The 26,119-nt window shown below is 44.1% G+C and overlaps 1 protein-coding gene across 2 annotated transcripts in view; it reads right to left on the bottom strand.

Moving 5' to 3' along the window:
* Positions 1-26,119, bottom strand: part of WHRN (whirlin) — a 235,156-nt gene that overhangs the window by 131,845 nt on the left and 77,192 nt on the right. For both annotated transcript variants that reach the window (XM_029613720.1, XM_029613721.1), the window contains exon 2: positions 4,064-4,282. In XM_029613720.1, coding sequence (XP_029469580.1) covers positions 4,064-4,282 — 219 coding nt within the window. The remainder of the gene's footprint in view (positions 1-4,063; positions 4,283-26,119) is intronic.

The following is a 26,119-nucleotide window of genomic DNA, read 5'->3' as shown; positions in this document are numbered from 1 at the left end:
TAACACTGGTCCCAGTACAGATCCCTAGGCGCTCCACTATTCATCTGTCTCCATTCAGAAAACTGACCAGTTAATCCTAATTTGTAAAATGTATCCTTTAAGCAGTTACCATTACACAATTCTATCCCATGACATTTTAATTTCCTATGGAGTCTCTCATGAGTGACTTTATGAAATGCTTTCTGAAAATCCAGATAAAATGATATTAATAGTCTTGCCCTTATTCCCATATTTTACACCTTCAAAGAATTCTAATACGTTAATGAGGCATGACTTCCCTTTGCTAAACCCATGCTGGCCCTTCCCATTTAAACCATGTTTATCCATGTATCCAGTGTTTCTATTCTTAAGAATTACTTCCAAAATATTGCCTAGCAATAATGCCAGGCTCACTGGTCTATAGTTCCTGGAGCCCTTTTTAAAAATTTACATTACAATGGCCACCCTCCGTTCCTCAGTTAGACTGGCAGATTTTAATGATAGGATTATTCTCTCTCTCAGTCTATGGGAAGACCAATCTTTAGGCTAAGATCAAGTTTAAAGTCAAATATAGGCTGAGGACAGTTTGTCATGGATGTGAGCCCTTGGGCTGTGGCATGGTTGACAGCTAGTAGACTCGCTCTTACTGGTTCTGGAGCTTTACCTATACCAGCCCTGTTTTCAGCGTCAACACAACCCAGTCTGCGAGCCGTGCACTTGCACAGGGCGGTGGCCTGAAGGGGGGCGGCAGCCTGAGGACGAGCGAGCTGCTGGTGCCACTGTTCGGCAGCGTGGCGATGATGATGAGGAGGAGCACAGGGCTGCACAGCGGTTCCCAATCCGCCACATGGCGAACAAATGGAGGAGGACAGGGCTGCGCAGTGGTTCCCAATTTGCTGCATGGTGAAGAAGAGGAGGAAAGGGTCGCGCGGCGGTTCCAAATCTGCTGCACGGCAAACAAGAGGAGGAGCCACAAAGAAGAGGAAGTTGCAGGGCCATGTTTGTGAGTGTGTGTATGTGTGTGTTTTTGAGCATGTCTATTTGAAAAAGAGGGATCTTGTGTGCATATGTGTATGTAAGAGGGAACATGTGTGTGTGTGTGAACATGTGTATGTAGGAGGGATCATGCATGAGTATGTGTGTGAGCGAGAATGAGTTTAAGAGAGAGCATGTGCATATGAGCATGTGTATGTAGGAGGGAGTGAGCATGTGCGTGTATGAGGGAGAGAGCATATATATGCATGTGTATGAGAGAGGAGAAAGTTTATGCATCCCTCTCTCACTGATTCACAACAATGAGTGGCTGGAAATCAAAAGTTTCCAGGTATGGCGAGCATGAATTATTTTATCCTTATTAGTTTTAATGTTTGGATGCTATTTGTGTCTGCTGTTTTGAAATATTTTATTGGTATTTGAGAAATTTTAAACAAATTGTTTTTAATTAATGGATCTTCTGTTTTCCAGCTGTTTTGTAATATTCTTTTTATTAGTATGTTTACACTATTATGATTAATGTATTTATTATATTATATGATTTTATTGTTTAATGGCTGAGGATTCGTAATTTTTGCTATTTTTCCATTGTTACACTGAATAGAGACTGACTTGTTGCAGTTTCCCTATTCAGTTTTTGCCTGCATGCTTCTATTTATACTTTATGGCTTCTTTTTCCTGTATTTGGTGAGAGTCTGCCTGTGTTCTGCACGTGTGATTGAGATGAGAGATTCTGCTAGCATGCAGCAATTTATAACAGGTTGGTTTGTTCTGTTTGTAATTTGAGGTGTATTGGTGTTTTAGGGCCTGGTGTAATATTTGCAGTGCTGCCTTTTCATAAGTAGGATTGTTAGATTTTTAAGTGCTGGCAGTTAGTGCTGTTTTGGTGTGGAAGGTTTATTATATTTTAATTGTAATTTACTCATGGCTTTCTGAGGGTCAAGTCCACACCTAACATGCATTACAGTAACCCTAATGCCTTATGGGTTCCAATTGTCTTTTTTTTTTGTAGGGTTTTCTGGTTGGCACCAAATAATTGCATGCAAATACTTGTGATATATATATTTTTTTACCTCAGAAGACTGTACTTTGAATATTCTTTTTCATGTAAAATCTATTATAAATGCATAATTGTTAATTGTGTATGTGGTGAGAGCAGGAGGTGAGGGTGCAAGGGTATAAGATTTGCACCTAATACTCTTGCACCAGTAATGGGTTCCAGGGCAGGGGGTGAAGACCCAGTGAGTAGAGGGGCGACAGTCTTTAAAGTTTAGGTCACTGGAAGGAACTGGGCTTTTTTGGCAGGCCTGAGACAGAGAGTGAATGATGTGGAGGGGGGCGCCACAATAATTGTTCGCACAGGGCAGCATAAAAGCTAGCACCAGTCCTGCCTGTTCCCTGCAGGTTGAGCCCTTGCATTTCAGGGGCCGGCAAGGTTTAGGTGAAAGTCCCTTAAGGAGCGGTCAGACAAAGTCAGGGTATGGGCCAAGGTCAAGGCTGGCTGCGAGTAGACAGGGTCCGGGTCCAGGTCAGGGCAGGTAAGGAGAATCAGTATCCGGGTCCAAGCCAAGGTCAGAGCAAAAGAACATAAGAAATTGCCATGCTGGGTCAGACCAAGAGTCCATCAAGCCCAGCATCCTGTTTCCAACAGAGGCCAAACCAGGCCACAAGAACCTGGCAAGTACCCAAACACTAAGAAGATCCCATGCTACTGATGCAATTAATAGCAGTGGCTATTAATTGCATCAGTAGCAATTCCAAAGAGAAGTCCAAAGAGAAGTCAGTGTCCTTAGCAGAGGTCAGTACCAGGCGGTAGGTAAGAGGGTGGTCAGGTCCAAAGCAGGGGTCAGTACTGGGAGACAGGCAAGGAGGACGGACAGGACAAGACAAGGTACTGGGATGAGACACAAGCAGGACAACCAAGGCAGGGCAGGACAAGGCAATGAGGAGGAAAGGAGACAAGGCACAGGAGCACAAGTAGCAACACACACTGCAAGGCAAAGGGACCTGTTGCTGAGGCACCCACTGGGGTTTAAATCCCTAGCCTGCCTTGACTTCATCTGCCAGTGCCACTGCTGTTGTCCCACTGCAAGGTCCTTTAAGTTCAGAGCACATGCCTAGGGAGAACAGAGGAGGGAAGATGGCGGTGTCCAGACTGCGCCTGCATCGGGGGTAAGTGTAGTTGGTCACGGGGCTACCCTGCAGCCGGACAAACAGTCCCCTCTAAGCATTTTGGCCAAGATTCAAATGTAGGGTCTGCGCTATTGAGCTGAGGAAGAGCCTTTAGGCTGAGATTAAGAGTCTGTACAGTATGGGGTGTGTGTGGGGTCAATTCCTTGCCACATGACTCCATTGGGGACATGATTACATTATGATCTTCGCCAAAGCAGGAAGAGTAAACCTCCTGTTTAAAAAAAATACCACAAAAGAGGCGTCTAGCAAGGCTTATTCATGTCATGGAGGGTGATACTCTCAAGTCCTGAGAAAAAAGGGGAAGGGGGAAAAGAACCTACTTTATCTCTTTGTTTTATGTTACTCACTCCTGCCTATGCTTGCATTGACATCTGTTGACTGTAGAACATCGATGCTTTACACAAATAAATCCAAGAATATGGAGGAAAGGGCACCAACAGGCTCATTAACAGTGGAAACGTTTCTTTGAGCCCTTGGCTAGCAGGGGAGATGTGTTTGGTCCAGTATGGCTTCCAAGTTGAGGAGGGAGCGAAATGAGGCAATGGAAAGCAAGAAAGGAAAAGACATTTTTGAAACAAAAAATATGGGCCTGCCTCTTTAAACAGTGACACATTTGGTCCATTTGGGGCTGCATCAGTATCGCTGGTCCCATGTTAGGTTTGAGTATATTGCCTAGGGTTGCAACTGGCTCCTGACTTTCAGGACAGGCTGATCCAGTCCCGGTTTTACCCCATTGCCTGCATGGAGTTGTAGTCATGCTGTTCTAGGGAAATCAACAGGAAGGCCAGAACTACAAGTCCATGCCAGCAGTGGAAGTAAAACCAGGACTGGATGAACCTGTCCTGACAATCTGGAGCCAATTGGCAACCCTAATATTGCCACCCTCTGTCTCGCTTACCTTCTTCTCGTCCCCCTCCTGTAACAGCTGCAGATTGCTTCTCTTCTCATAGTCCTGCTTCCTCTCGGAGCTGTTCTGTTGCTGAAGGAGGCTGGATGGTGGAGACACACTGCGGCCCTGTGGATCCACCCAGGTGTAGATGTGGTTGGTGACATAGCCTCCTGGGATCCTCCCCACCGAGTGTACAGACAGCACCAGCTTTCTTGAGCCTTTCAGTGCCTGCAAACAGGTGAAGCCATTTAAGTAGGAGGCAGGAAGGAACAGGGAGCGATCATGACAGTCCAATAGATCTTTGAATGGTTCTGCTTCTCTACCTTATAAGTGAACCACAAAATGTATCGCAGAGAGAGAGAGAGAACACACAGTCACCTGCCAATATTCATCTTTTAAGAGAAACGATGCCAACAAGAGAACTTTACCAGCTCATTCTATTACCCTTTGGCATTCTCTGAATCTGCAACACAAGCTCTCACTTGTGAAATGCTCATGATAATGTATAAGGGATTTAATACATACTTTCCAAATTACTCTTCTGCCCTTAATCTATTGTCATTTGTACTAGTTGAACCCATGTCAAATTTCACAGTCAGAGCCAATGGTTCTTCTCCCACCATGCCCATTCACAGCAGTCTCTTCTTTCCCATCAGCCCCCCCCCTCCCCCACCTTATAATGGTTCTTCTCCCACCATGCCCATTCACAGCAGTCTCTTCTTTCCCATCAGCCCCCCCCCTCCCCCACCTTATAATGGTTCTTCTCCCACCATGCCCATTCACAGCAGTCTCTTCTTTCCCATCAGCCCCCCCCTCCCCCACCTTATATTGCCACCCTCTAGCTGCTGCTGGTATTACGGTCTCTAATTAATCTATTATATTGACACCTTGTTACTGCTTCTATTGCAGCTTCTCACTGAACAGAATGACATAGGGGACTTTGTACTAACGGGCATTAGTGCTAACACCCTTGCACTACAGCCCTTACGCAGGCATGATAGTTAATACCGGAGAGTTCCTGGCAGTAACACTTAATGCACATGCAAATGGGGGGCTTACTAATCAAATTATTATGCCCTCATCGGGAATTAAATGCTGGATGTACCGTCCACCTTTAATACTTGTGAGGCTAATGGAGCCGTTCTACACAAGACTTTTAACTATACCTCAGGAAGGGTAGTTAGGTGTCACACAATAGGCAAATCAGTGCCGCTTGGCCTCTCAACTTAAACTCCAGCCCTTGCCCCAAGAAAATTCCTTGTGGTGGTGGTGATGGAGTTGGCATGCGCCCACTCTCACATACTTCCAGGAAGCTGCCAGTCCTCACTAGTAGAAGGCAGCTGGTTTCCCTCCTGCTGGCCTGGCAACACATTCAAAATGGCACCATGTGACCTCATGTCATCCTCTGACCTACACATGTTTGTTGTGGAGGAAGAGTGCTTACCAGTACCAGGAGGCTGGGATGGGGAGTGTGTGGGGAAGAAGGAGAGAGAGCCCCTGCATTGGTAGAACTTCCCTGATTCCCTGTAGCCTGCATTAACCAAATTTCTCAGGACCATCCACATCCAGGTTAACACAGCTATTTTAAAATGTCACCACATTCTGCATCTTATTTGTTTCGTACATCCCAACAGCTTCAAAAACATGTTAGTACATAGACTATTAATACAGAGAATACCACTGCCTAGGATTCACATATGTACTGAAATAAAACACAATGTGCACATGTGAAAATCTAAATTCTATGCACATATGTGCTGTATGTAAATTTTATAGTGTGTGCATCTTTGACCATACTCACATTCGCCTATGCATCTCTCTGCCCTAGGTCACTGTGATTCCAAAATTCCTCTCTAGTGGATGCTCTTTTCAGTTACCCTGAGCTACGACCTCAAGGACTTTTTCTCCCTGAACAGGTTAGTTTTCTAAATGATCTCAGGTGCACACAGAGGTTAAGCTCTGATTTTCTTGGTTCAAAACAAACATTTTCAGCAGTTCTGCATTTTCCCACAAAAGCTAGAGGGAGCAGGGACCTATGGAACCCTGGATCCACCTTTTATGCTAACTTTTGGCATTACACTGATTTACATTGACTCTGTAGAATTAAACTATTCATATTTATTTAAAGGAAGGTAAAGAATTATGCTGAGGCAGTATAAAGAGATATTCTCCTATTCTGCTTGTCTCCCTACCCTAGCTTTTTCTCTGTCCAATGCTCAGACCATGAATCTGTGCTCAATTTTACTACCAAATTACTGAAGATAGCTTGTGGATTTATGTAACCTAATTTGCATTATGCATATTTCTCAGCAACATTTCTGAGTAGATGGCAGGTTCCCTGTGAAACCCCCCTCCCAAGGGAGAGAGGGTAAAGAGCATGCTACCACTTAAGTGAACTGCAGCAGAGAAAAAATAAGGACAATGCAGCTATGTAACCTGAACCGCCAGCCCAGGAAAACCCAGAATGAGACTGAAAAGGTTACCAGATCCCTTACTGTGCTTAAATGACCATTGAATAGATGAGTCAGAGACTCAGGTAGGGAATTTGCATGTCACAGTCCCCTGGACTATTGTTGGTATCTTGCCATGAAATATCACTTCAAATCATACAAAACTATGACTGGAAAATTCCTACATTGGAGAATTCTGAATGAGAGAGGGATTTGTATGAAAAATGTACTGAAAAAGAGTCCTAGGAAGCAAACAGATTCACCCTGACTAACAAGGGGAGTCAGACCCTTGGGTACCCAGTTCTCAGGCAAAGATAAAAAGCCAGGCAGGATGGAAGGGTGTGCATATATTCTCTTTCTATGATCCTGCCTGGGTCTTGGCCTTTTGGCTGAGAAACTGTGACCCATCCAGGCTAGGTAACTTTGAATATCTGGCAGAGCTAAAATTGCTAAAAGCAGAGACTGCAGAGGGCCTGAATTACTAAAGGTTAAATTTATTTATTTAGTTAAATGTTTTATATACTGTCATTCCATGTGAGAATCACTAGATCATAATGGTTTACATTTAAAGCTTACAAAATATAATGTGTGTTACAAGGTAGATATCAGACATGGATTATAGGGGATTGCAAGGAGGGGTTATTGTACAATATTGTACTAGCCGTTAAGCCCGTAACAACGGGCTACATTTAAAAAAAAAATTTCGGTCCATTTCCTTCCCACTCCCTCCCCCTCATTCTCCCTCCCCCCTCCCCTCATCTCACCCTCTCCTCCCTCCCACCTCTCCCCTCTATTCTCCCTCCCTCTCACCTTCCCCCCTCCCCCCTCACTCTCTCCTCCCTATCCCTCCCCCTCTCCTCCCTCCCCCCCTCCCCTCAGCTCACTCTCTCCTTCCTCCCCTCACTCACTCCCCCTCTCTCATTCCCCTCCCCTTTCAGCTCATCCACAACCGATAACGGGGGCTGTCCCTCCCTCCCTTCCTCGCGCCGCCACCGCTACTCTCCTCCCGCTCCTGCTCGTCGTCGCCGCTGCTACTCTCCTCCCGCTCCTGCTCGTCATCGCCGCTGCCGCCGCCGCTCCTGCTCCTAGCAACCCAGTGCCATTTATTTTCGGGCACTCTGGCCAACGTGCTCGCCCGCGCATGCGCGGTAGAGCTGCTCTCTACTGCGCATTTGCAGCACGTCGGTCATGGCTCCCTTATCTAGTAGATGGTTATCTGATTCATGGGGAAATGGATGTTTCTGTTAAATGGAAGACATTTTGGAATAGCCAAGTTTTTAAGTCACTTTTGAATTTCTTTCCATCTGTTAATGTTCAAAGCTCTTTTGGCATGGAATTCCAAAGTTTAGAGCCAGCAATTGAAATCATTCTATTTCTAGTTAGCGTTAGATGGGAGTCTCTTAAGTTCGGGATTTCGAGGAGGCCTTTGTTCTGTGATCTGAGGTTTGCAGTGGGTTGTGAGGTTTAAAAGATATTCCTAGCAGATCATTGTTATTCAGGTAAATGTTATTGAAGATTATTGTTAGAACTTTACAATGAATTCTTGACTGTATAGGAAGCCAATGCACAGCCATCAACATTGGAGTAATGTGATCACATTTTCTTGCTCCAGATAATAGTCTACTTGCAGCATTTTGTAGAAGTTGCAGGGATTTTAAGTGGCTAGTCTGAAGACCTAGAAGTAATGAATTAGGTAATCGAGGTTAGAGAAAATGAGGGATTATAAAACTGTTCTGAAATCAGTTGTGTTTAGTAGAGGTTTTAATCGGCTCAAAATCTGAAGCTTGTGGAAACCAGATTTGATTAGTTTGCTTATGTGGATTTTCTTTGTTAAATTTCCATCAATTTGGACCCCTAGTTTTCTCACTTGAGTTGCAGGTGTTACTTTGCAGCTTCGGAGATCTATCCCTGGGGGCATAGTTTTTTGTGGGTTGTGGCTCAGCCAGATTATTTCAGTTTTATGGGGGTTCATTGAGAGTTTCCATTGAGTTAATTTTCTTTTATTTTCATCATATATTCAGAAATTAAAGATGTTGTATTTTCAAAAGATTTTGTTAGAGGGATAAAGAATTGTAGATCATCCGCATATAGGAAAAAGTTTAAACCCAGGTCTGTTCGTAATTTGCATATGGGCAGCATGTGGATATTAAATAGTGTTGCTGATAGGGCTGATCCTTGTGGTATACCAGTTGTGCTTTGGAAGGTGTCAGACAATTAATTGTCGAGTTTTACATGGAATGATCTGTCTTCAAGGAAGGAGATGAACCATTTTAGAATAATTCTATGAATCCCAATGTTTTTCAACTGCTGGTAAAGCAGGTTATTGTCAACAGTATCAAAGGTACCTGTTAGATCAATCAGGACTAGGCAGTACAATTTGTTTGAGTCAAAACCTTGTTAAATAAGATCAGTTAAGGACTGAAGAAGAGTTTCAGTTGAGTGTTTTTTCCAAAATCCAAATTGTTTAGGGTAAAGTATCTTATTGTCTTCAAGATGATTTTCAAGTTGGGTAAGGACTGCTTTTTCAAGTATTTTCACAATGAAGGTTAAGTTGGAGATTGGACGATAGTTATTCCAATCATCAGGTCTTCTAGATTTAATTTTTTTTTAAATTGTAGCAGATTTTAGTTTGGCAATAATTTTGCTTATCTCCAGTTTCGATACTCTGTCAAATGATGAACATTTATCTTGTGCTGATAGATCTTCTGTTGCTATCAGAGGGTAGGAATAAATGATTTGTTGATTCAACATTTTGATTTTTGCTATTAGTGCTATTGCATAATCATTATATGAAGCTTTTGTAAAATTAATGTTCACTGCATGTTTTGAAGAAGGGTCTTTAATTAGACTCTTAACTGTCTCAAACAAAAGGTTTGAGTCAAAAATTACTCCATGTATCTGTTTTGCAAAGTATTCGTTTTTAGATTTATTCATTACTGTGTGGTAATGGGATAGTTGAAATTTGTATATTCTTAGTGAGACATCTGTAGGGTATTTCACCATCTTTTTTCTAGTTTTCTTAGTAGTTTTTTAGACTCTTTCAGTTTATCATTATACCAGGGGTTCATTTTTCTCAGATTTTCTTTATTTTTGTTTATAATTTTTGTTTGTAATGGGCAATGTTCATCTGCAATTTCTTTGATCATATTTTCCCATAAATTAGATGTGTCATAGCAGTTGTTTAGGTTTAAATCATTCATTTTGATCTCTAATGCATTTGATAGTGTTTCAATTTTATTTTCTTTCTAAATGTTATGGTGTTTTTCATCTCAGAGTTTTTAGTCATTGTTTTTTTGTAAATTAGATCAGCCATGATTAGCTAGTGATCAGACCATGGGATTATCTTGTGTTTAGTGCTTATATTGAAATAATTAGAATTTGCGAATATTAAATCAAGTATATTGCCAGCTATGTGGGTGTCTTCAGATATGTGTTCATTCCATCCTCAGGCCTCCATGGCATCAAGGAACAAGTCACAAGAGGGAGATCTTGGCGAAATGTTAACGTGTAGATTAAAGTCTCCTAAGATTATTGTTGTTTCAGGAATACGGAATTCTTTTGCGAAAAGTTCAATAATGGGTGAGCAATCTTTTTGGATTAAGCCAGGTGGGCAGTATATCAAACCGATATTAATTTGTTTTGATTTTAAAATAGCTACTTCATACGGAGGGAAATTTTTGATTTTTTAAATGTTGATTTAAGTTCTTTTTTGCAGATTATTAGTAAGCCTCCACCTTTTCTTTTTTCTCATGGTATATGGAAAAGATCATACCGTGTTTCCCCGAAAATAAGACAGTGTCTTATATTAATTTTTGCTACCAAAGATGCACTAGGCCTTATTTTCAGGGGATGTCTTATTTTTCCATGAAGAAGAATTCACATATATTGTTGAACAAAAAAATGAACATTTATTATATTCTGAATAGTTGTCTGGTTATGCTGGTTTGTGATGCAACTAACTGTGAATCCTGCAGGGTAAAAAAAATCACAGCTGCATGCTCTGGTGTTCTGTGCGATGGGCATGCTCCCAAATAAAAACTTTGCTAGGTCTTACTTTCGGGGGAGGTCTTATATTTAGCAATTCAGCAAAACCTCTACTAGGTCTTATTTTCGGGGGATGTCTTATTTTCGGGGAAACAGGGTAGCTAAGATGAGAAAATTGGTTTAAGAGAACATTGTCCTTGTTGTTTAGCCATGTTTCAGTTATGCAAAATATTGTAGTTGTTCATCAATAATATCCTTGATAAGTGGTATTTTTTTTTTTTAAAACTGATTGAGCGTTCAGTAGAAGTAGGGTGAACAGAATGCATGTTTTGATGTTCTGATTATTGGAGTTAGTCATGCATTGTAGAAATTTATCAATCTTGATAAGGTTTTTGGTTTTGTTTGTCATGAGGTCATCACTTTTTCCTTTTTCTGTTATTGGATCTAATTTGATTTTTGGATCCATGTTAGACCGTGATGTTTCAGAGTTGATAGTGGGAGAAAATGGAGCAGATGAGATCAGTTGGTTTTTAGTGAAAGGTTATGTTAGGGTGTCTTTATGTAGTGGTGTCCTTGGGCGGTGTCTTATGGTGGTGTGGTTTAATTAGGTGTTACGAGTGCGCGCGGGCGTGGTCGTCTCGAGCTGGTGGTGAGCCCTTGGGCCACGGCAGGACTCAAGGAGGAGCCCCAAGCCACACCGTGGTAGGTGAGCTGGGCAGGCATGGTGAGCCAGGCGGGTACAGAAGCAGGGAGTCCGACCCTCAGCCGGACCTGCACGCCCATGGTAGCCAACACTGGGAAGTTGACTGATGAACGGTCCTCCGACTGTTCCCGGCCCTTTCGGACCTGCCGCAGGGAACGGCAATGGGCAGCAGGCCGGACAGAGGCGAGGGCAGACAGAGTCCTTACAAAGAAGATGTCAGACGGGGGCTGAAGCAGACATCTAAGACAGGCTGAAGCAAGACGATGAAGAGGAGGGCTGGAAGGAAACATGGCACTGTCCATCAGGGCGCCCTACTCAGCCCACCCACGGGACTGAGTCGCGGACCACCCCGTCCCAGACGCGCCCTACACAGCCCAGGAAGGCTGGTCGCGGACCACGCTGAGGAAAGGAGGGTGCAGGGAAGACAAAGCGGAAGATCCAGGCGAACAGGAACTTCGATGCTGGGATACTGACATCCGAAGCCCTTTCGGCTGGCAGGCAGGGAAGCTCAAGGGCCCGTGGGACGAATCCCTCCTGTTGGCCACTCCAGGGCCCAACAGGACAGAAGGCTCAGGAACCAGACAGGACGTAGGGCAGAAGTGAGCAGAACTGGATCAGGACATCAGGAACACATCAAGGCAGACATCAGGAACATCAGGAAGCAAACATCCGGACAGAGACAGGACAAGGAGCCATCAACACAAGGCAGACCACGGTGGACCTGGATCGGCAAGGTTACAGACGACTGTAGAACCCGATCCGCAGGCCAGTTGCAAATGACAAGGAAGTCCTTATATACTGGAGGTAGAAGGCAACTCCCTGGGAGGAGCTTGCCAGGACCGCCCACCGCTGGCCCTATAAATAAGGAGGAGAGCTGCGGGCCGGCCCCTAGGAGAAGGGCGTCGCCAGACAGGAAGTCCAAACGCTGGCAAGCAAGCCACAGGCACAGCTAGGCCTCTCAGGCCCTGGAGCAAGTCCCGGATGGAACACAGGCGAGGCCCTGGCTTCGGAGCGGCCTCCGGAGGAAGGTGAGAGACCACCTGTAGCGCAGCAACAGGGGGGATCGCAACATTAGGTGGAGATTTCAGGTGAAGAATTTGTGCTGATGTCGGTTAAAACAGATGGTGAATTCAGGTTGAGCCATGTGTCTAGAACTGTAAACCCAAGCTAGGAAAAGCTCTCTTACCAAGGAAGAGGCACCAAAGGACAGCAGCAGATCAGGAGGCAGAGTGTTCCTCCTAGGGGTGCTATACCTGGGTATAACTTTACTTTTGTTAAATAGCAAACAATTTCTGGGCACAAATGGAATAAGAAAACCTAGATGCAATCATTTTAATTTCAGTTTGTTAAGTATTCCTGAATATTTAGGAAGCAATGTATGAATATTATCCTGTTAAGAAGAGAATCTGTAATTTCTTTTGGCTATCACATTGTATGAAAGGCTCAAAAGTTTTGTTTGGGATATGTAAACTTATTTTTAAAAAGTTTGCAAACTAGTTGGATGAACCTGAAAGAAACTGGCAGGTTTGTGTAATTTGTTCAATCCCCATCCCTATCTCCATCCCATCCCTCCACTGCACATTCCGACCCAAAAGCACGCTGCAACCACTTCAATTACTCCAAAATGCTGCTGCCCGGATCCTAACTAACACCACAAACGCGACCACATCACCCCTGTACTGCATCACCTACATTGTCTCCCAGTCACTGCAAGAATAGCTTACAAATCTCTCACCCTAGTCCACAAAGCCCTCCATAACCAAAATATGCACTGGCTAGAAGAACATCTTACATTCCACAACACAAACAGACCCACAAGACAGCAACACAGAGAGACACTGCATATCCCACCACCCAAAGACTCTAAGCTCAGCGCCACTAAAGCTCGGGCACTGTCATTAGCTGCGCCCCCCCCCCCCCCTTTGGAACAAACTCCCCCCCTCACTACGTCAAGAATCATGCCCAAAAAAATTCAAACAGGACCTGGAAACCTACCTTTTCAAACAAGAATACTCTGATCAGCACACCTCCCTCTCTCCCATGAAGTCTACTCCCTTCCATGACACCCACTCCCCACTGTCCATCACAACATTCTTGTAAATAGTGATATTCTTGTAAATAGTGTTATTCTTGTAATTAATGATATTTTTAAGCTTCATATTTAAAACTTTATGGGCTTATAACTTGTAAATCGTTCAATGTTACCCTATCTTTATATTCACATGTTCATTGTTTCACTGTAAAGCGCTTGTTGCTGATTTTCGTTTAATGTGAACCGATGAGATGTTCCCAGCGTTCATCGGTATATAAAAACTTCTAAATAAATAAAATAAATAAATATGATAACGTAATCCCTGGGCTAATATCCTCTTTAAGGGTCTAAAGGCATACACTAAATCCTGGGACTCCCACTCCATCTTTACTTCCCATGCAGTCCATTAGCCCCAGGTTCTCCAGGATTCTCCATGGGGGGGGGGGAATACCCTCCTAGGCCCTGGGCATTGATCTTTCTCAGTCTCCAAACAGTAAAAATCATGCTGGACCTCAATGATAAGGTTCCACCATAACTTTGACAGGTTGTGGTAAGATGGATTTGGCACTGTTTCTTCACACAGTCCATAACACAAACATTACTGAGGGTAAATCTGTGACTCTGAAGATTCTTAGGGACAGCATCCTTGGGTGGCTACTCTGGTGAAGTGAAGGATCAAATTCAAATGCTCATTTACAATTCTTTTGATCAGATGTTTTGGGATTCAAGTCTCATGCTCATGTAGTTTCTCTCTCAGTCCTTGTACCTGTGGGCTACTTGTCCAACTCCTCTTCTTGAATATCTGGTAGATATTTGTAGTGGATCTACACCATTAGAATGTCACTCTTCTCAGTCCTTCCTCACACAGGGAGAGACTCAAATGAAATAAAAAAAATAACCAACTAACTGATTCCAAAAGAGAAGAAAGTAACTTCTGTCAACTGAATCCAAAAATAGGGAAAGGCCTTTCTATCTCTAGAAAGGAAATTCACTCACTCTAGTATTGCTATACCCCAAAAGATAGGGCTAGAAGTATCTCTCTTGTTCAACAAGGTAACAAAATGAAAAAAAAAAAAAGGAACTATAAAGAAAAGCTCCTTCTCCTTCCAGAACCAAACTAAAAGTCCACACCCTTACTGTCCCTGTCTTTTATAGATACAGGCAGCAACCACTGCAGCAGCCCATATAGGGAGCTAATGGAATAGTTCTTAGTAGAGATCTAGTGGGGCTCTACATTAAGAAGATAAGAGTTGCCATACTGGGTGAGAGCAAGAGTCCATCAAGCCTAGTGTCCTGTTTTCCCAACAGTGGCCACTCCAGGTCACAAGTACCTAGCAAGGATCCCAAATAGTAGCTCCATTCCATACTGCTTATGCCCAGGAATAAAAGAGGCTTTCCTCAGGTCTACCCAGTTAATATGTTTATGAACTTTTCATCCAGAAACTCGTCTGCACCTTTTTAATATCCAGCCTTGCTATCTGCCATTTGGTTGCCCAGTCTCACAAGATCTTCTTGTAAATTTCTCATAATCTGTTTGTGATTTAAGTGTTATCAGCAAATCTGATCACCTCAGTCACTGTTCCCATTTCCAGATCATTTATAAATATATCAAAAAGCACCACTCCCAGTACAAATCCCTGGGGCACTCTACTATTTACCTTCCAGCTTTGAGAAAATTGATTATTCAGTCCTACTCTCTGTTTCTTATCCTTTAACCAGTTTGCAGTCCACAACAGGACATTACCTCCTATCCCATGACTTTATCATTTTCTCAGGAGTCTCTCACAATGAGGGACTTTGTCAGAGGCCTCCTGTAAATCCAGATGCTCTAATTCCACTGGCACACCAAATAAAAGTATAGCAGATTGGTGAGACACGAATCAGTGAACCTGCTTCAACTCTGGTTACATTTTTGCAAATCTGGGGACAGTTTTAAGAATTCAATTGAACCAAGCTTGCTTGGACCTGAAATTTTCTGCAGATCTCTTATTGTTCTTAAATTGTGAAACAATCTAATCTACCCAAGTAAAAATGATCACCATCTGTTTCATAAGCAGGTATGTAGTAGTACTTCAGAACGCACATCAATAAAATGGATGGCTATTTGCGGAAGGGCTGGATCTGATTAGTTCAGCTAGGACCCAATCTGCTCACTGAGCACAGCTATGGAAGGTGAAGGAAAACTTTATTAGAGGAAAGAATGCTCTTGAATAAGTGGCCATAGTGGAAACTCCATTGGGACAGATTTCAGAGCAACACCAGGAAACATTTCTTCATGGAAAGGGTGGTAGATGCACGGAATGAACTCCCAGAGTAGGTGGTGGAGATATAAAACAAACAGGAAACCTGGGGCACATAAAACAACAAGAGGCTCTGACACCGTTTGGCACTAAGAGTCTATCTCTCTAATTTTTAGTCATTCAGGTGGCGAAATGGACCCAAGCTAGAGACAGTGAGGTGTAAGTTCCTCCTCTTGAGCTGAACAAGGAAACCTTCCCTGGATCTCCCCTCTGAGAACCCTGACCCTCCATATGATTCTGGATGTCACAAAACACCAATCTACATCAAGGTATAATGCAAACCATGAACTCTTTATTTTCTGGGATTTCCAGCTGACAACTATTTACAATAGATCAGAGGGAATACAAATTTGCTGAAAAACTCAATGTTCACAGGATACTCAGTCATGGTATGAAATACAGTCAATTAACTGGTATCACAAGGCTTATGACACCATCTACATACAATTCTCCCTTCTCTTCAAAACTCGTTTCTCTCTTACAACCCAATTCCTAAATGGGACATGGGACTCGTATCCCTAAATTACTTCACCAGCCCTCGGGCCTCTCTCTCGCCCCTAATACACTTCATCCCCTTCTTATTTATTTTATTAAATTTTCTTCTTCTACTCACAAACTCTTCAGAGTTCCTCTGACTGAGGCACTTATGCTACAGGCCCCCAGGCACCATCTCCATCCTGGTCCTGTGCCCTTTTCTCTGCCACCAGTCTTAGCATCTCCCTGGTCTCTACACTCTGCTTCTTCTTGGGGGCATTCCTCCTTTTGGAAGACCCTGTCTCTGGCAACTCCTGGTCAGTTTCTCAGGGGGAGGAAATACTTCTTCCACTCCATGATTTCAGGCCTCTCCCCTGGAGGGGTCCCTGAGCCCACCAGCTGGCCTTTCCAGGTGCCCCACATCTTGGCAGTCCCTCTCCTTCTCAGAAACCAAACTCAGTAGAGTGGGCCCATCCCGCCAATGGGACTGGGGTTTTATAGTCTGCTAGGCCATTCCCAGGGAATTATTTCACCTATCTCTCTTAAGGGGAAACCCTCACCAGAATCCCTTGCTAACTTCAAGCTGAAATATTCCAACAAAACACAATACAACCCTAAGCTCAGTGCTGTATTGGAAGCCTCCCAGTGGCTGTTCAACCGTACTGCATGCTCAATAAACATTTACCCAGATCACAGACACTCCAGGTCTCCCCTCCCAAAGTTCCTTGAAACAGCGTACACGTGAATGAAGCACTAATAGTGATCCTGTCACATGAGCTCAGAGCTGTGAAGAAATGAAGGGAAGACCAGAGGTCAACTAAGGCCTATATGGCACTGCACCAGGAATGAACAAACTAGATGCCTTGATTTTCTAGTTCTTATCTGCTGCCATATTCTATATTTCTACGCAGAAGACCCAAGTTTGATTCCCAAACCCTGCTTCAAAAAGTAAACCAGATCAATGAAAAAAACAAAACATCCCTTTTATTGCGAACACAGTGGTGGCTAATGGTCTCAGCTGGAGTAAAGGCAATTTTAGTCTTCAGCATTATCACAAATCCTGAGCTGGGTAGGCAAATGAGCTTGTGTCCCTTGGATGCACTTATTTCTTCCTTAGCAGTACAACAAAACTCAGATGCTTCAGCCTTAAACCCTTTACCCTGAAGCTGTTAGAAAACACCGCATACAGCACAAAAAAAAAAAAAAGCATAAGTCCCTGTAACACTTTCTTTACACAAAATAAAGAGGCTTAATAGCCTTAAGGGAACTGAGCTGTTCTGCTCCTTGGGTCTACAGAGGCTGTGGATTCTGTGATGAAAGCTTTCATAGCCCCCAGGCAGAAGGAAGGGAGGGAGAGAGGAAGTCTTATCCTCACTCAAGAGTGTCATGTAGGGATTTGCTCCAAAGTACATGCATGTCAGGTTCCAGAGGGGATCTGCGGTCTCAATCTTTCAGCAAGGGCTGCAAAGGCCGAGCTGGACAAAAAAAATGGGAAAAATCTCACTCCCCTCCCAACCAACCTCCCACCCCCACCTATATAGCTTCAAATGAATATTCATTACATCAGCTCCTGCTGGGGCAGGCATCTCCCAGGGGAGATGGGGAAGAAGAAGTCTATGAAAGTCATCATAATCTCATACAACTGGGGCAAAGGCAGCTCTGTGAACCCCACCCAAGGCTCCCTTATTCACAGGCCGATACAGTAAACATCACAGGAGAGCGGCAGCTGTCGGCGGGTTTGACAGCCGACGCTCAATTTTGCCGGCGACGGTTCTCAAACCCGCTGACAGCCTTGGGTTCGGAAACCGGACGCCGGCAAAATTGAGCGTCCGGTTTTCAACCTGCGAGCCGCTTTTAAATTTATTTTTTTTTACTCTTTGGGACCTCTGACTTAATATCGCCATGATATTAAGTTGGAGGGTGCACAGAAAAGCAGTTTTTACTGCTTTTCTGTACACTTTCCTGGTGCCAGCAGAAATTAACGCACATTTTACTTACTGAATCGTGCGTGAATAACTAATAGCGCCCGCAACATGTATTTGCATGTTGCGGGCGCTATTAGTTTCGGGGAGGGTGGGGGGTTGGACACAAGTTTTCAACGCGCTATTACCCCTTACTGAATAAGGGGTAAAGCTAGCGCGTCGAAAACGCACATCCAAACGCAGGTTAACAGTGCACTGTACTGTATCGGCCTGTCAGTAATTTCCACTCAGACCAAATTTTGAGAGTATAGAATAACTGGGCAGACTAGATGGGCCAATTAGTGCTTTTATTCTGCCATCTACTGTGCTTCTAGAAGGGACATATTGATGAAAATTGTTCTTTCAGCTTCCCTTCCTTCATTTTGTGTTGCTTGAAACATTCACCAATGGTCTCTGTCCAAGACTAAAAATTAAAAAGGGACACTACTGAATTGGTAATTGAGAACAGTTAACAACTGTAGTACAACTGCAAGTATGTGCATATTAAATCCTTTTGAGGTCCAACAATATTCTACAACTAGTCTAATACTTTCTAATTTACAAGAACAATAAACAGAAAACAAAATAGCTAAGGAAATTAAAAATGAATAAGATAAGGACTGCAGGATCCTTCTTTTCTAAAATATGTCTCTGTATCCTCCCTTCACTAACTGTCCTGGATACGAAGGCAAGGGAAGGGAGCAAAAGGAAGCTTCACGTCTAGGTTCATCAGATGTAGATACTGAGACTCACATAGCCCTCCTCACACACAAGATCTGTGCTCCATTGAAGGCTTTACTGTAAATAAATATCTTTAATGGGAACAATTTTGCATTCAATGCATTTGAGGGGAAGAAACTGTAGAATGCATTTTTCACATCCACAGCACTCAAGTCCATAATGATTTGTTAAAGCTCACTATGGTGGCGACTCCCACTGACTCTGATTAAGGGAATTGCTTTTGCCCTCTTCAGATACCCTTGTGCCAGGAAAACCTGCTCCTCCACATGTTGCATCTCTGCAGCCAAGAATCCTCGCCTCATATTTAGTCCCTTTCTGGCATAGCTTCTCTCCTTTCAGTGCATGGCACCAGTTTACTACGCTTTATTCTTGCATTCACAGCAAATGTTATTAGGTTGCAAGATTCCTTCTGGTCATGCTAGTAGAACTCTCTGCTTCCAAAAGTAAGATCCTTCCTTTCCCTGAGGATTCTGCAGGCAAGATCTTTCTCCTACTCCTTTATAAAAGCTCCTGCTCTTTGGTTCTATACCTTTGGACACTCCAAAATACTTTGGAAAGGAGAACTTCTACTTTTACTTCCTCCTTGAGTCTTTACTAGGGATGTTTGTGTGAGAATCTTTCCCTCACAGTGGGAGAAATCCTGTTCCTTCCTCTACTCTGAAGGAACTTTCTAGAACTACCAGAGTGTTGTGGCTCCGATCTGGGAGGAGCGTGGGGAACACAGAGTGGTGCAGGATGGCAGGGCGAGGCTGGAGCAAGGCTTGAGCAGTCTAGTACGGCTGGAGCAAGGCTTGGAATGGAAAGTAGTGCAGGTAAAGCTGGAACCAAGGTTTGAACTGGAACGGAGTGCAGACAAGACCTGAACTCAGAAACAGTATGCAGGCAAGACTACAACTCAGGCTGGAACATAAATGGCCTAAGACAGGACAGGAAAAGACAAGGACAACACAGAACATGAAACATAAAGGCCTGAAAGCATAGTTAAAGGAAAGCCCTGAGGGACCAGACAAGGTAAGGTCTAGATAGGCCACAAGGCAAGACAAGGAAAGGCCTGAGGAGGCCACAAAGCAAGAATAGGTAGAGCAAGGAGTCAATGGAGACTAGATGCAGAAGCATCAAAGCAAGGGACAAACAAAGTTAAATAGAGCTGGAGTCTGGTTGTGGTGCAGGCAGGAAAGGAAAGAGGGGCCTGGCCGGCCTGAAGGGTATGCTCGCTGGGGTCCCCTGGTGGAGGAGAGGCTGCACAGCAGCTGGAATGGTAACAGTATCTCCCCTTTAAGACCCCCTCCTCCTGGGTCCCATTTTCCACAGGGGTCATAGCAAGATAAGGCTTGGTTGAGAAGTTGTTTGCCAGAGTAAGCACCTCTTGCAAGGCAGACTGACCGTGGCAGTGAATAGGCACCCCCTGCTGGGGGACTGCCTGTGGACAGGCACCCCCTGCTGGGCTTGCTGCATCTGGACAAGATCCCTCTCCTGGGCTGACTAGGTCATAACTGGAGCCCATTGCTGGGCTGAGGGAGTGGATAGTGCTTTTTTTCTGAGTACTGGGTGTCTGAAGCAGGCTCTTCTGGGTCTGGACATCTGGATTTTGTGTGTGTAGCTTAAGTCTGGCCAAAAAGGACATGCTGATTTCAGAGGCTTCACTGAAGAGTTCATGAGCAGCTGCTGGATTGCAGCTGACAAGGACTGAGCTTTGTCTAAGTTAATTAGTCCTTTCTGCTTCAGATAGCGTTTTCCAACTGAACAGGGAAGCCATGGAATTACTGCAGTGAAGGTCTGTGTCAGTCTTCATTAGTAAAGACTTTAAGTTACCTTAGTAAGTAGTTTTTGTTGTGTTTGTACAAGGAGTAAAAAGCAGGGGTTTTAATTCAGGTGCAGGTTTTGCGTCTGGTGATGCAAATCATTCACTGGGTGAGCTATGGTTGGTACATGAAACCAATATTGAAACAAGTCTTTCTTGTAAAGCTTTTGGAAGAGCAGGTATTCTATCAGAAATTGATTTAGGAACATCACAGTTAAAACAAAACCCTAGACATGGGATTTATACCTTGGCATCCCCTTGCCCTCCCATATGGCTGGATTGGGAGATTCTGGGTTCTCTTTTGCAGCTTTGAGATGGAACTTGGCTATAGCTAGGGAGCAGTTAAAAATAGAAAAATCTTCCTAGGACTCACCAGGCTGCCCCTATGCAGGAAGGCAATGATAGACTTCTGCCTCCTGTTGTGGCTCTGGTTTGGGTGGAACATGGGGAACACCATCTTCGAAGTGGCACAGGATGGCAGGGCAAGGCTGGAGCAAAGCTTGGGTAATCTGGTACAGCTGAAGCAAGGCTTGGACTGTAATGAAGTGCGGGTAAGACTGGAATCAAGGTTATGACTGTAATGGAGTGCGGGTAAGACTGGAATCAAGGTTATGACTGTAATGGAGTGCGGGTAAGACTGGAAACAGGAACAATGTGCAGACAAGACTGGAACTTAGGAACAGCGTACAGGTAAGACTGGAAGTCAGACTGGGACAGGAACGGACTAAGACAGAACAGGACACGACAAGGACAACACAGAACATGAAACATAAAGGCCCGAAGGCAGTCACAGGAAAGCCTCGAGGGGCCAGACAAGATAAAGCCTAGATAGGCCACAAGGCACAGATAGGAGCAGGAAGGCCCTTAGGCCACAAGGCAAAAATAAGAGCAGGAAGACCCTTAGGCCTGAGGAGGCAACAAGGAAGAATGGCTAGAACAAGAAGTCAATAGAGACTCGATGCAGAAGCATCGAAGCAAGAGACAGATAAAGGAGAGATGGAGTCTGGGTATGGTGCAGGCAGGAAGGAGGGGCCTGGCCAGCCTGCAGGGTATGCTCACTGGGATCCCCTGATGGAGCGGAGGCTGCACAGCAGCCAGAACCATAACACAGAGCATGATTAAATGTACTTTGGCTATAGGGGTGCTCTAAATTATAGCCTTTCTGAAATCAAATTATGACTTATTTAGATAAGCTGCTGGGTTGTACTATTTCTTGGTCTGGGGAATTGGGTCTATCTATGCTTCTGGAATAAAGTGTGTCTGTTACGCCAAGTGGGTAGGAAATTCTTTGCGGTCGCCACCCTCCTCGCCAAAACGTCTGTTTTGATGAATTGGAAATCGGTGGAGGCGCCTTCATTTCTTCAGTGGAAAAAAATGATGCATCATACAGTGCAGTTGGAATTATTTCGGAAAAGAGATTTGGCAACCCAAAAGGCTTTTCTCTTCCTGAAAGGCTATTTTACTCTCTGGGATAAGGTCCTTCTTGCCTGTTAAGAGTGTCAGTTGAGTCTGGACACATGTGCCACACTGTCTCCTTCAATATGACGTGAGCTGTACTCGGTAGCTGTGTGAATGGGTGAGTATGAGTGGGTGTGGCTGAGGCTGTGAATGGATTAGGATTATAGTGGGCGGTTTCTGATTGGGATGGGGGGTGGGAAATTCTAAAAGATGGGTCATTACAGTTGTATTGTGAGCCAATGAACCTGTTTTTGGCTGTCTTGTGGTTGTATATTTAGTAACTCAATAAAGACGAATTAAAAAAAAAATGTACTCTGGCTATAACACCAGGGGTTTCTCTCTCCCCTTACTGGAGCATTTCACACTGCACGCTTACAAAATCAGTGCCTTTAGAAATGAAATATACCAAGTCACTCCTTATTCTGGACAGGTCCTTCTGCTAAAGACACCTCTATTAATTAGAAATCTAAAAAGGGGCCCTATATCGTTTTCCCAATTATACCACCTCTGATGATGCTTCTTTAAATTCCAAACCCCCGGTCTGCCCATTGGCTTTGACTGTACATGCACTCCACTGGGTAAAAAAGTCGAGGTGAAATCTGAACCATAGAAGACTGGGGTAAAAGAAGCATTCAAACATCTTTTCCTGTGGAATTCAGGCCTGTTTGCTTTTTATGTTCTTTGGAGATAAATTACAAGGACATGAAACATCCCACAGGGTTATAAATCTTACAAATGCTTTTATTGAAATCCAATCTAGAATCTAATCATGTTCTGAAAGGTTCCATAGGGAATGCCAGATAAAAGATATTTGACAGGTACGATGAACTGTTTAATTATGCTGCATCCTTTTCTCTCTATTTAACTGGACCTATGGCAGGTGCTGTTAACTTCTGCCATAACCCCAAAGATAACCATGTAACCTTAATTTTAAATGGATATTAGATTTAGGGAAGATGCTGCGGTTATCCTTTATACATCTCACGATGAACACTGAATTCAGACAGAGACAGCAGCAAAATATTGGGGGACCCAGAACTTTGAAGGGATCCTCTGAGCATTAGCAATAGGATGGGATGACGGGGGCCTGATTAGATGCCTTAAAATGCCCTTTTAGGCTACAACTGGCATTATATTTAAAAAGACATCATATTGAATTTCGTCTCTCATTATGTACATCGATGCAATACAGCTGAAGTTTAGTACCCAAAGGAGGCCATGAGCTATAATCGTATCTTCAAACAAACTAGCAGTAGTTAGTCCTGGGGGAATTCTGCGCAACTGCGGAGTGCAGAATTCCCCCCCTGTGCAGAATGGCCATTTTCTGAGCAGAATTGCCAGAAGAGACCCCGGCAAGCCGCCAACAGAGCACGCGAAGACGAAGGCCCGCGTGTGCTGCGGGACACGCTCCGCTCGCGGCAAAAATGAAGGCCCAGGCGCGCCAAAAATGGAAGGCCCCGTGTGCCGCAGAGTTTGCTCCGCTCGCGGCAAAGATAAAGGCCCCGGTGAGAGAGAATGTGTGTGTGTGAGAGGAGAGGGAGAGGGGTGTGAGAAACGGGAGGGGGTGTGAGAGCAGGGAGAGGGGTGAGAGAGAGCATGAGAGGTAAGAGAGCGGGGTGGGGGATGCTTGAGTGTGGGTTTCAGAGAGAGGCAGCCTATATGAGGAGATTGTGAAGGAGTGTGTATGTGTGTGAGAGACTGGGAGCTCGTGTGTGTATGAAAAAGGGATCGTGTGTATGTGAGGGTGCTAGCCTGTGTGAAGGGATTGTGTATGTGTGAGACAGAGCCTGTGTGAAGGGGTGCGTGAGAGAGACACATAGGTAGCCTGTGTGAGAGAGAATGGGAGCTTGTGTGGGTGTGTATGCAAGAGAGATGGCCCTGTATGAGGGGATGTGTGCGTGTACGAGAGAGTGAGGGCGCCTGTATGAGGGTGTGTGTATGTGTACTAGAGAGGGAGCCTGTGTGTGTGAGAGGGAGGGACAGAGGGAGCCTGTGTGAGGGGCAGTACTGAAAGAGGGGTCAAACTCTGGGACTGGCGAAAGCGTGGAAGGGGTTGAGCCTAGAGGTGGAGGGGAGAGATACTGGCAGGTGGGAGAGTTGGGGCCTGAGAGGGCAAAGTGGCCAGGGGAGTAGGGAGAGTGAGTGGAAGGGACACTCTTACAGTGAATTTCTAGGGAAATTCTGCTCAAAATATTTAAAATTCTGCATCTTTAAGTAATAACTTCTCTCTATTAATTTAAAATGTAATTACTTAAAGACTGTCATGTAAATTGTGTCAGTTTGACCAATATAAAGTTTGCAGAATTTTAAGTTTTTGTGCGCAGAATTCCCCCAGGAGTAAGTAGTAGTTAGATCAATTACTACATTACTGCTACCTGCAGATTTTCATCTATGAAGATTGCTGTAACATCCCCTCCCCCGGCCCCCCTTCATCAGAGGTTACCTTCAGCAGCTTCAGGGTTGTGAGTGAGACTTCTGCAGCTTCGGAACAGATTAAGCCAGGGTTCAAATATTTGGGGACCAGCAAAAGCTGGAAGGCTCAAGGGAAAACTTGTACTTCACCCCCCAAAAAAAGCAGGTCCACACCCAAGGGGTTGTTCCAAAGCAGAGAAAATGTATTCAGAGAAGAGAAAAAACCCACAAAGTCCAGCAAAAAATAGGTAGATTACAGTACAGAAAAAAAAAACCAGAGCAGAATCCTTCAAAAGCTTCCCAGTTATTCATAACAGTCCTTCCTTCTCCTCCAGACCCTCTGAAGGAAAAACACTCCTGGGTTTGTTTCTCTCTCTCTCATTAACTATGGCTTCCCCAGTCACGGGGGGGGGGGGGGGGGGGCTACAAATAACCCCCAACTGTGTCCTTTGCATTTACAATTAATGTCATTCTTTCATACATTCTTTGCATAAACCATATAATGTATAAATGATCATTATTATAACAATGCTAATTACAAAATAAAGTTACAAACATTACACTGTGCTCAGTGGCCCCAACACAATCCCTCTCCCTCACAAGTAAAACAGTGAAGGCTCAGCAACACCAACATAAAACCCACCCCTTCCCCAAGTCAAATAAAATAGGCTCGGCAGACAAATTAATACCACCATCAAAAACAATACACATGCTCTCCTCTCCCTTCAGGCCCAGTTTCCTCCTCTCTCTCCCTTCTACTGCCAGCCCTCTCCTCTCCCCCACCCCTCTTCCTCCTTCAGCCTCTCTCCCCCACCCATCCCCTCACTCTCACCTCCTGCCCTATCCTCTCCCCTAAGCTGCCTTTTCTCCCCTTTATTCCCCCTGCCTCCACCCTCTCCATTCAGCCCCCATCCTACTTTCCCCTTTCTCCTCTTGCTCTCTCTCCCCCCTACTGCCACCCATTCTCCCTCTTGCTCTCTCCTAGCTCCCACCCCTTGCACCCCCAGTTCTAGAGATGTGAATCGTGTCATCGATCGTCTTAACGATCGATTTCGGCTGGGAGGGGGAGGGAATCGTATTGTCGCCGTTTGGGTTTTTAAAATATCGTGAAAATCGTTAAAATCGTGAACCGGCACACTAAAAACTTGGCTTTTCAAAAAAGCATTTCCAAGCCTTGAATAAAACCTCCACCCTTCAACACAAACTCGCATGCAATAACTGGATCTAAATAAGAATCCATCTACCATAAACGTACACACATCATTACCTGCTGTGTTTTATCATATCATTATCATTCACTACTGTGTCATATTTATTCTCTTGGTTACTTATTTTACCGTTTCATATTTATGTACCGTCTCATTTATTCACATAGGCTTATTTATTCACTCTGCGATACTACTACACTAATTGGCTGAAATGTAAATATTGCATTGTTCAATCTCTCCCCTCTTCCAGCTCCAAGTTAATTTTCCCTGTTTTATTGTTTTATTGTAACTTTCTCACACCCTTCAATTGATTCTCTGTATTTAAAGTTCACAGTTCTATTGGGAATATTGTTATCACGTTACCTTATGCTTTTCACACATTGTTAATTGTAAACCGGGTTGATTTTATTTATTTAGGGTTTTATTTATTTATTTATTTATTGATGTGATGTGATGCCAGTCATGAAACTCAGTATAACAAAAACAATAAATAAATAAATAAAACACCCTAAAACCCACCCCGACCCTTTAAAATAAATCC

This window comes from Rhinatrema bivittatum, chromosome 8 (genome assembly GCF_901001135.1).
Source record: "Rhinatrema bivittatum chromosome 8, aRhiBiv1.1, whole genome shotgun sequence".
Classification (NCBI taxonomy): Eukaryota; Metazoa; Chordata; class Amphibia; order Gymnophiona; family Rhinatrematidae; genus Rhinatrema; species Rhinatrema bivittatum.
Note: the sequence above shows the minus strand (reverse complement) of the source record. Positions and strands in the feature narration are given on the sequence as shown.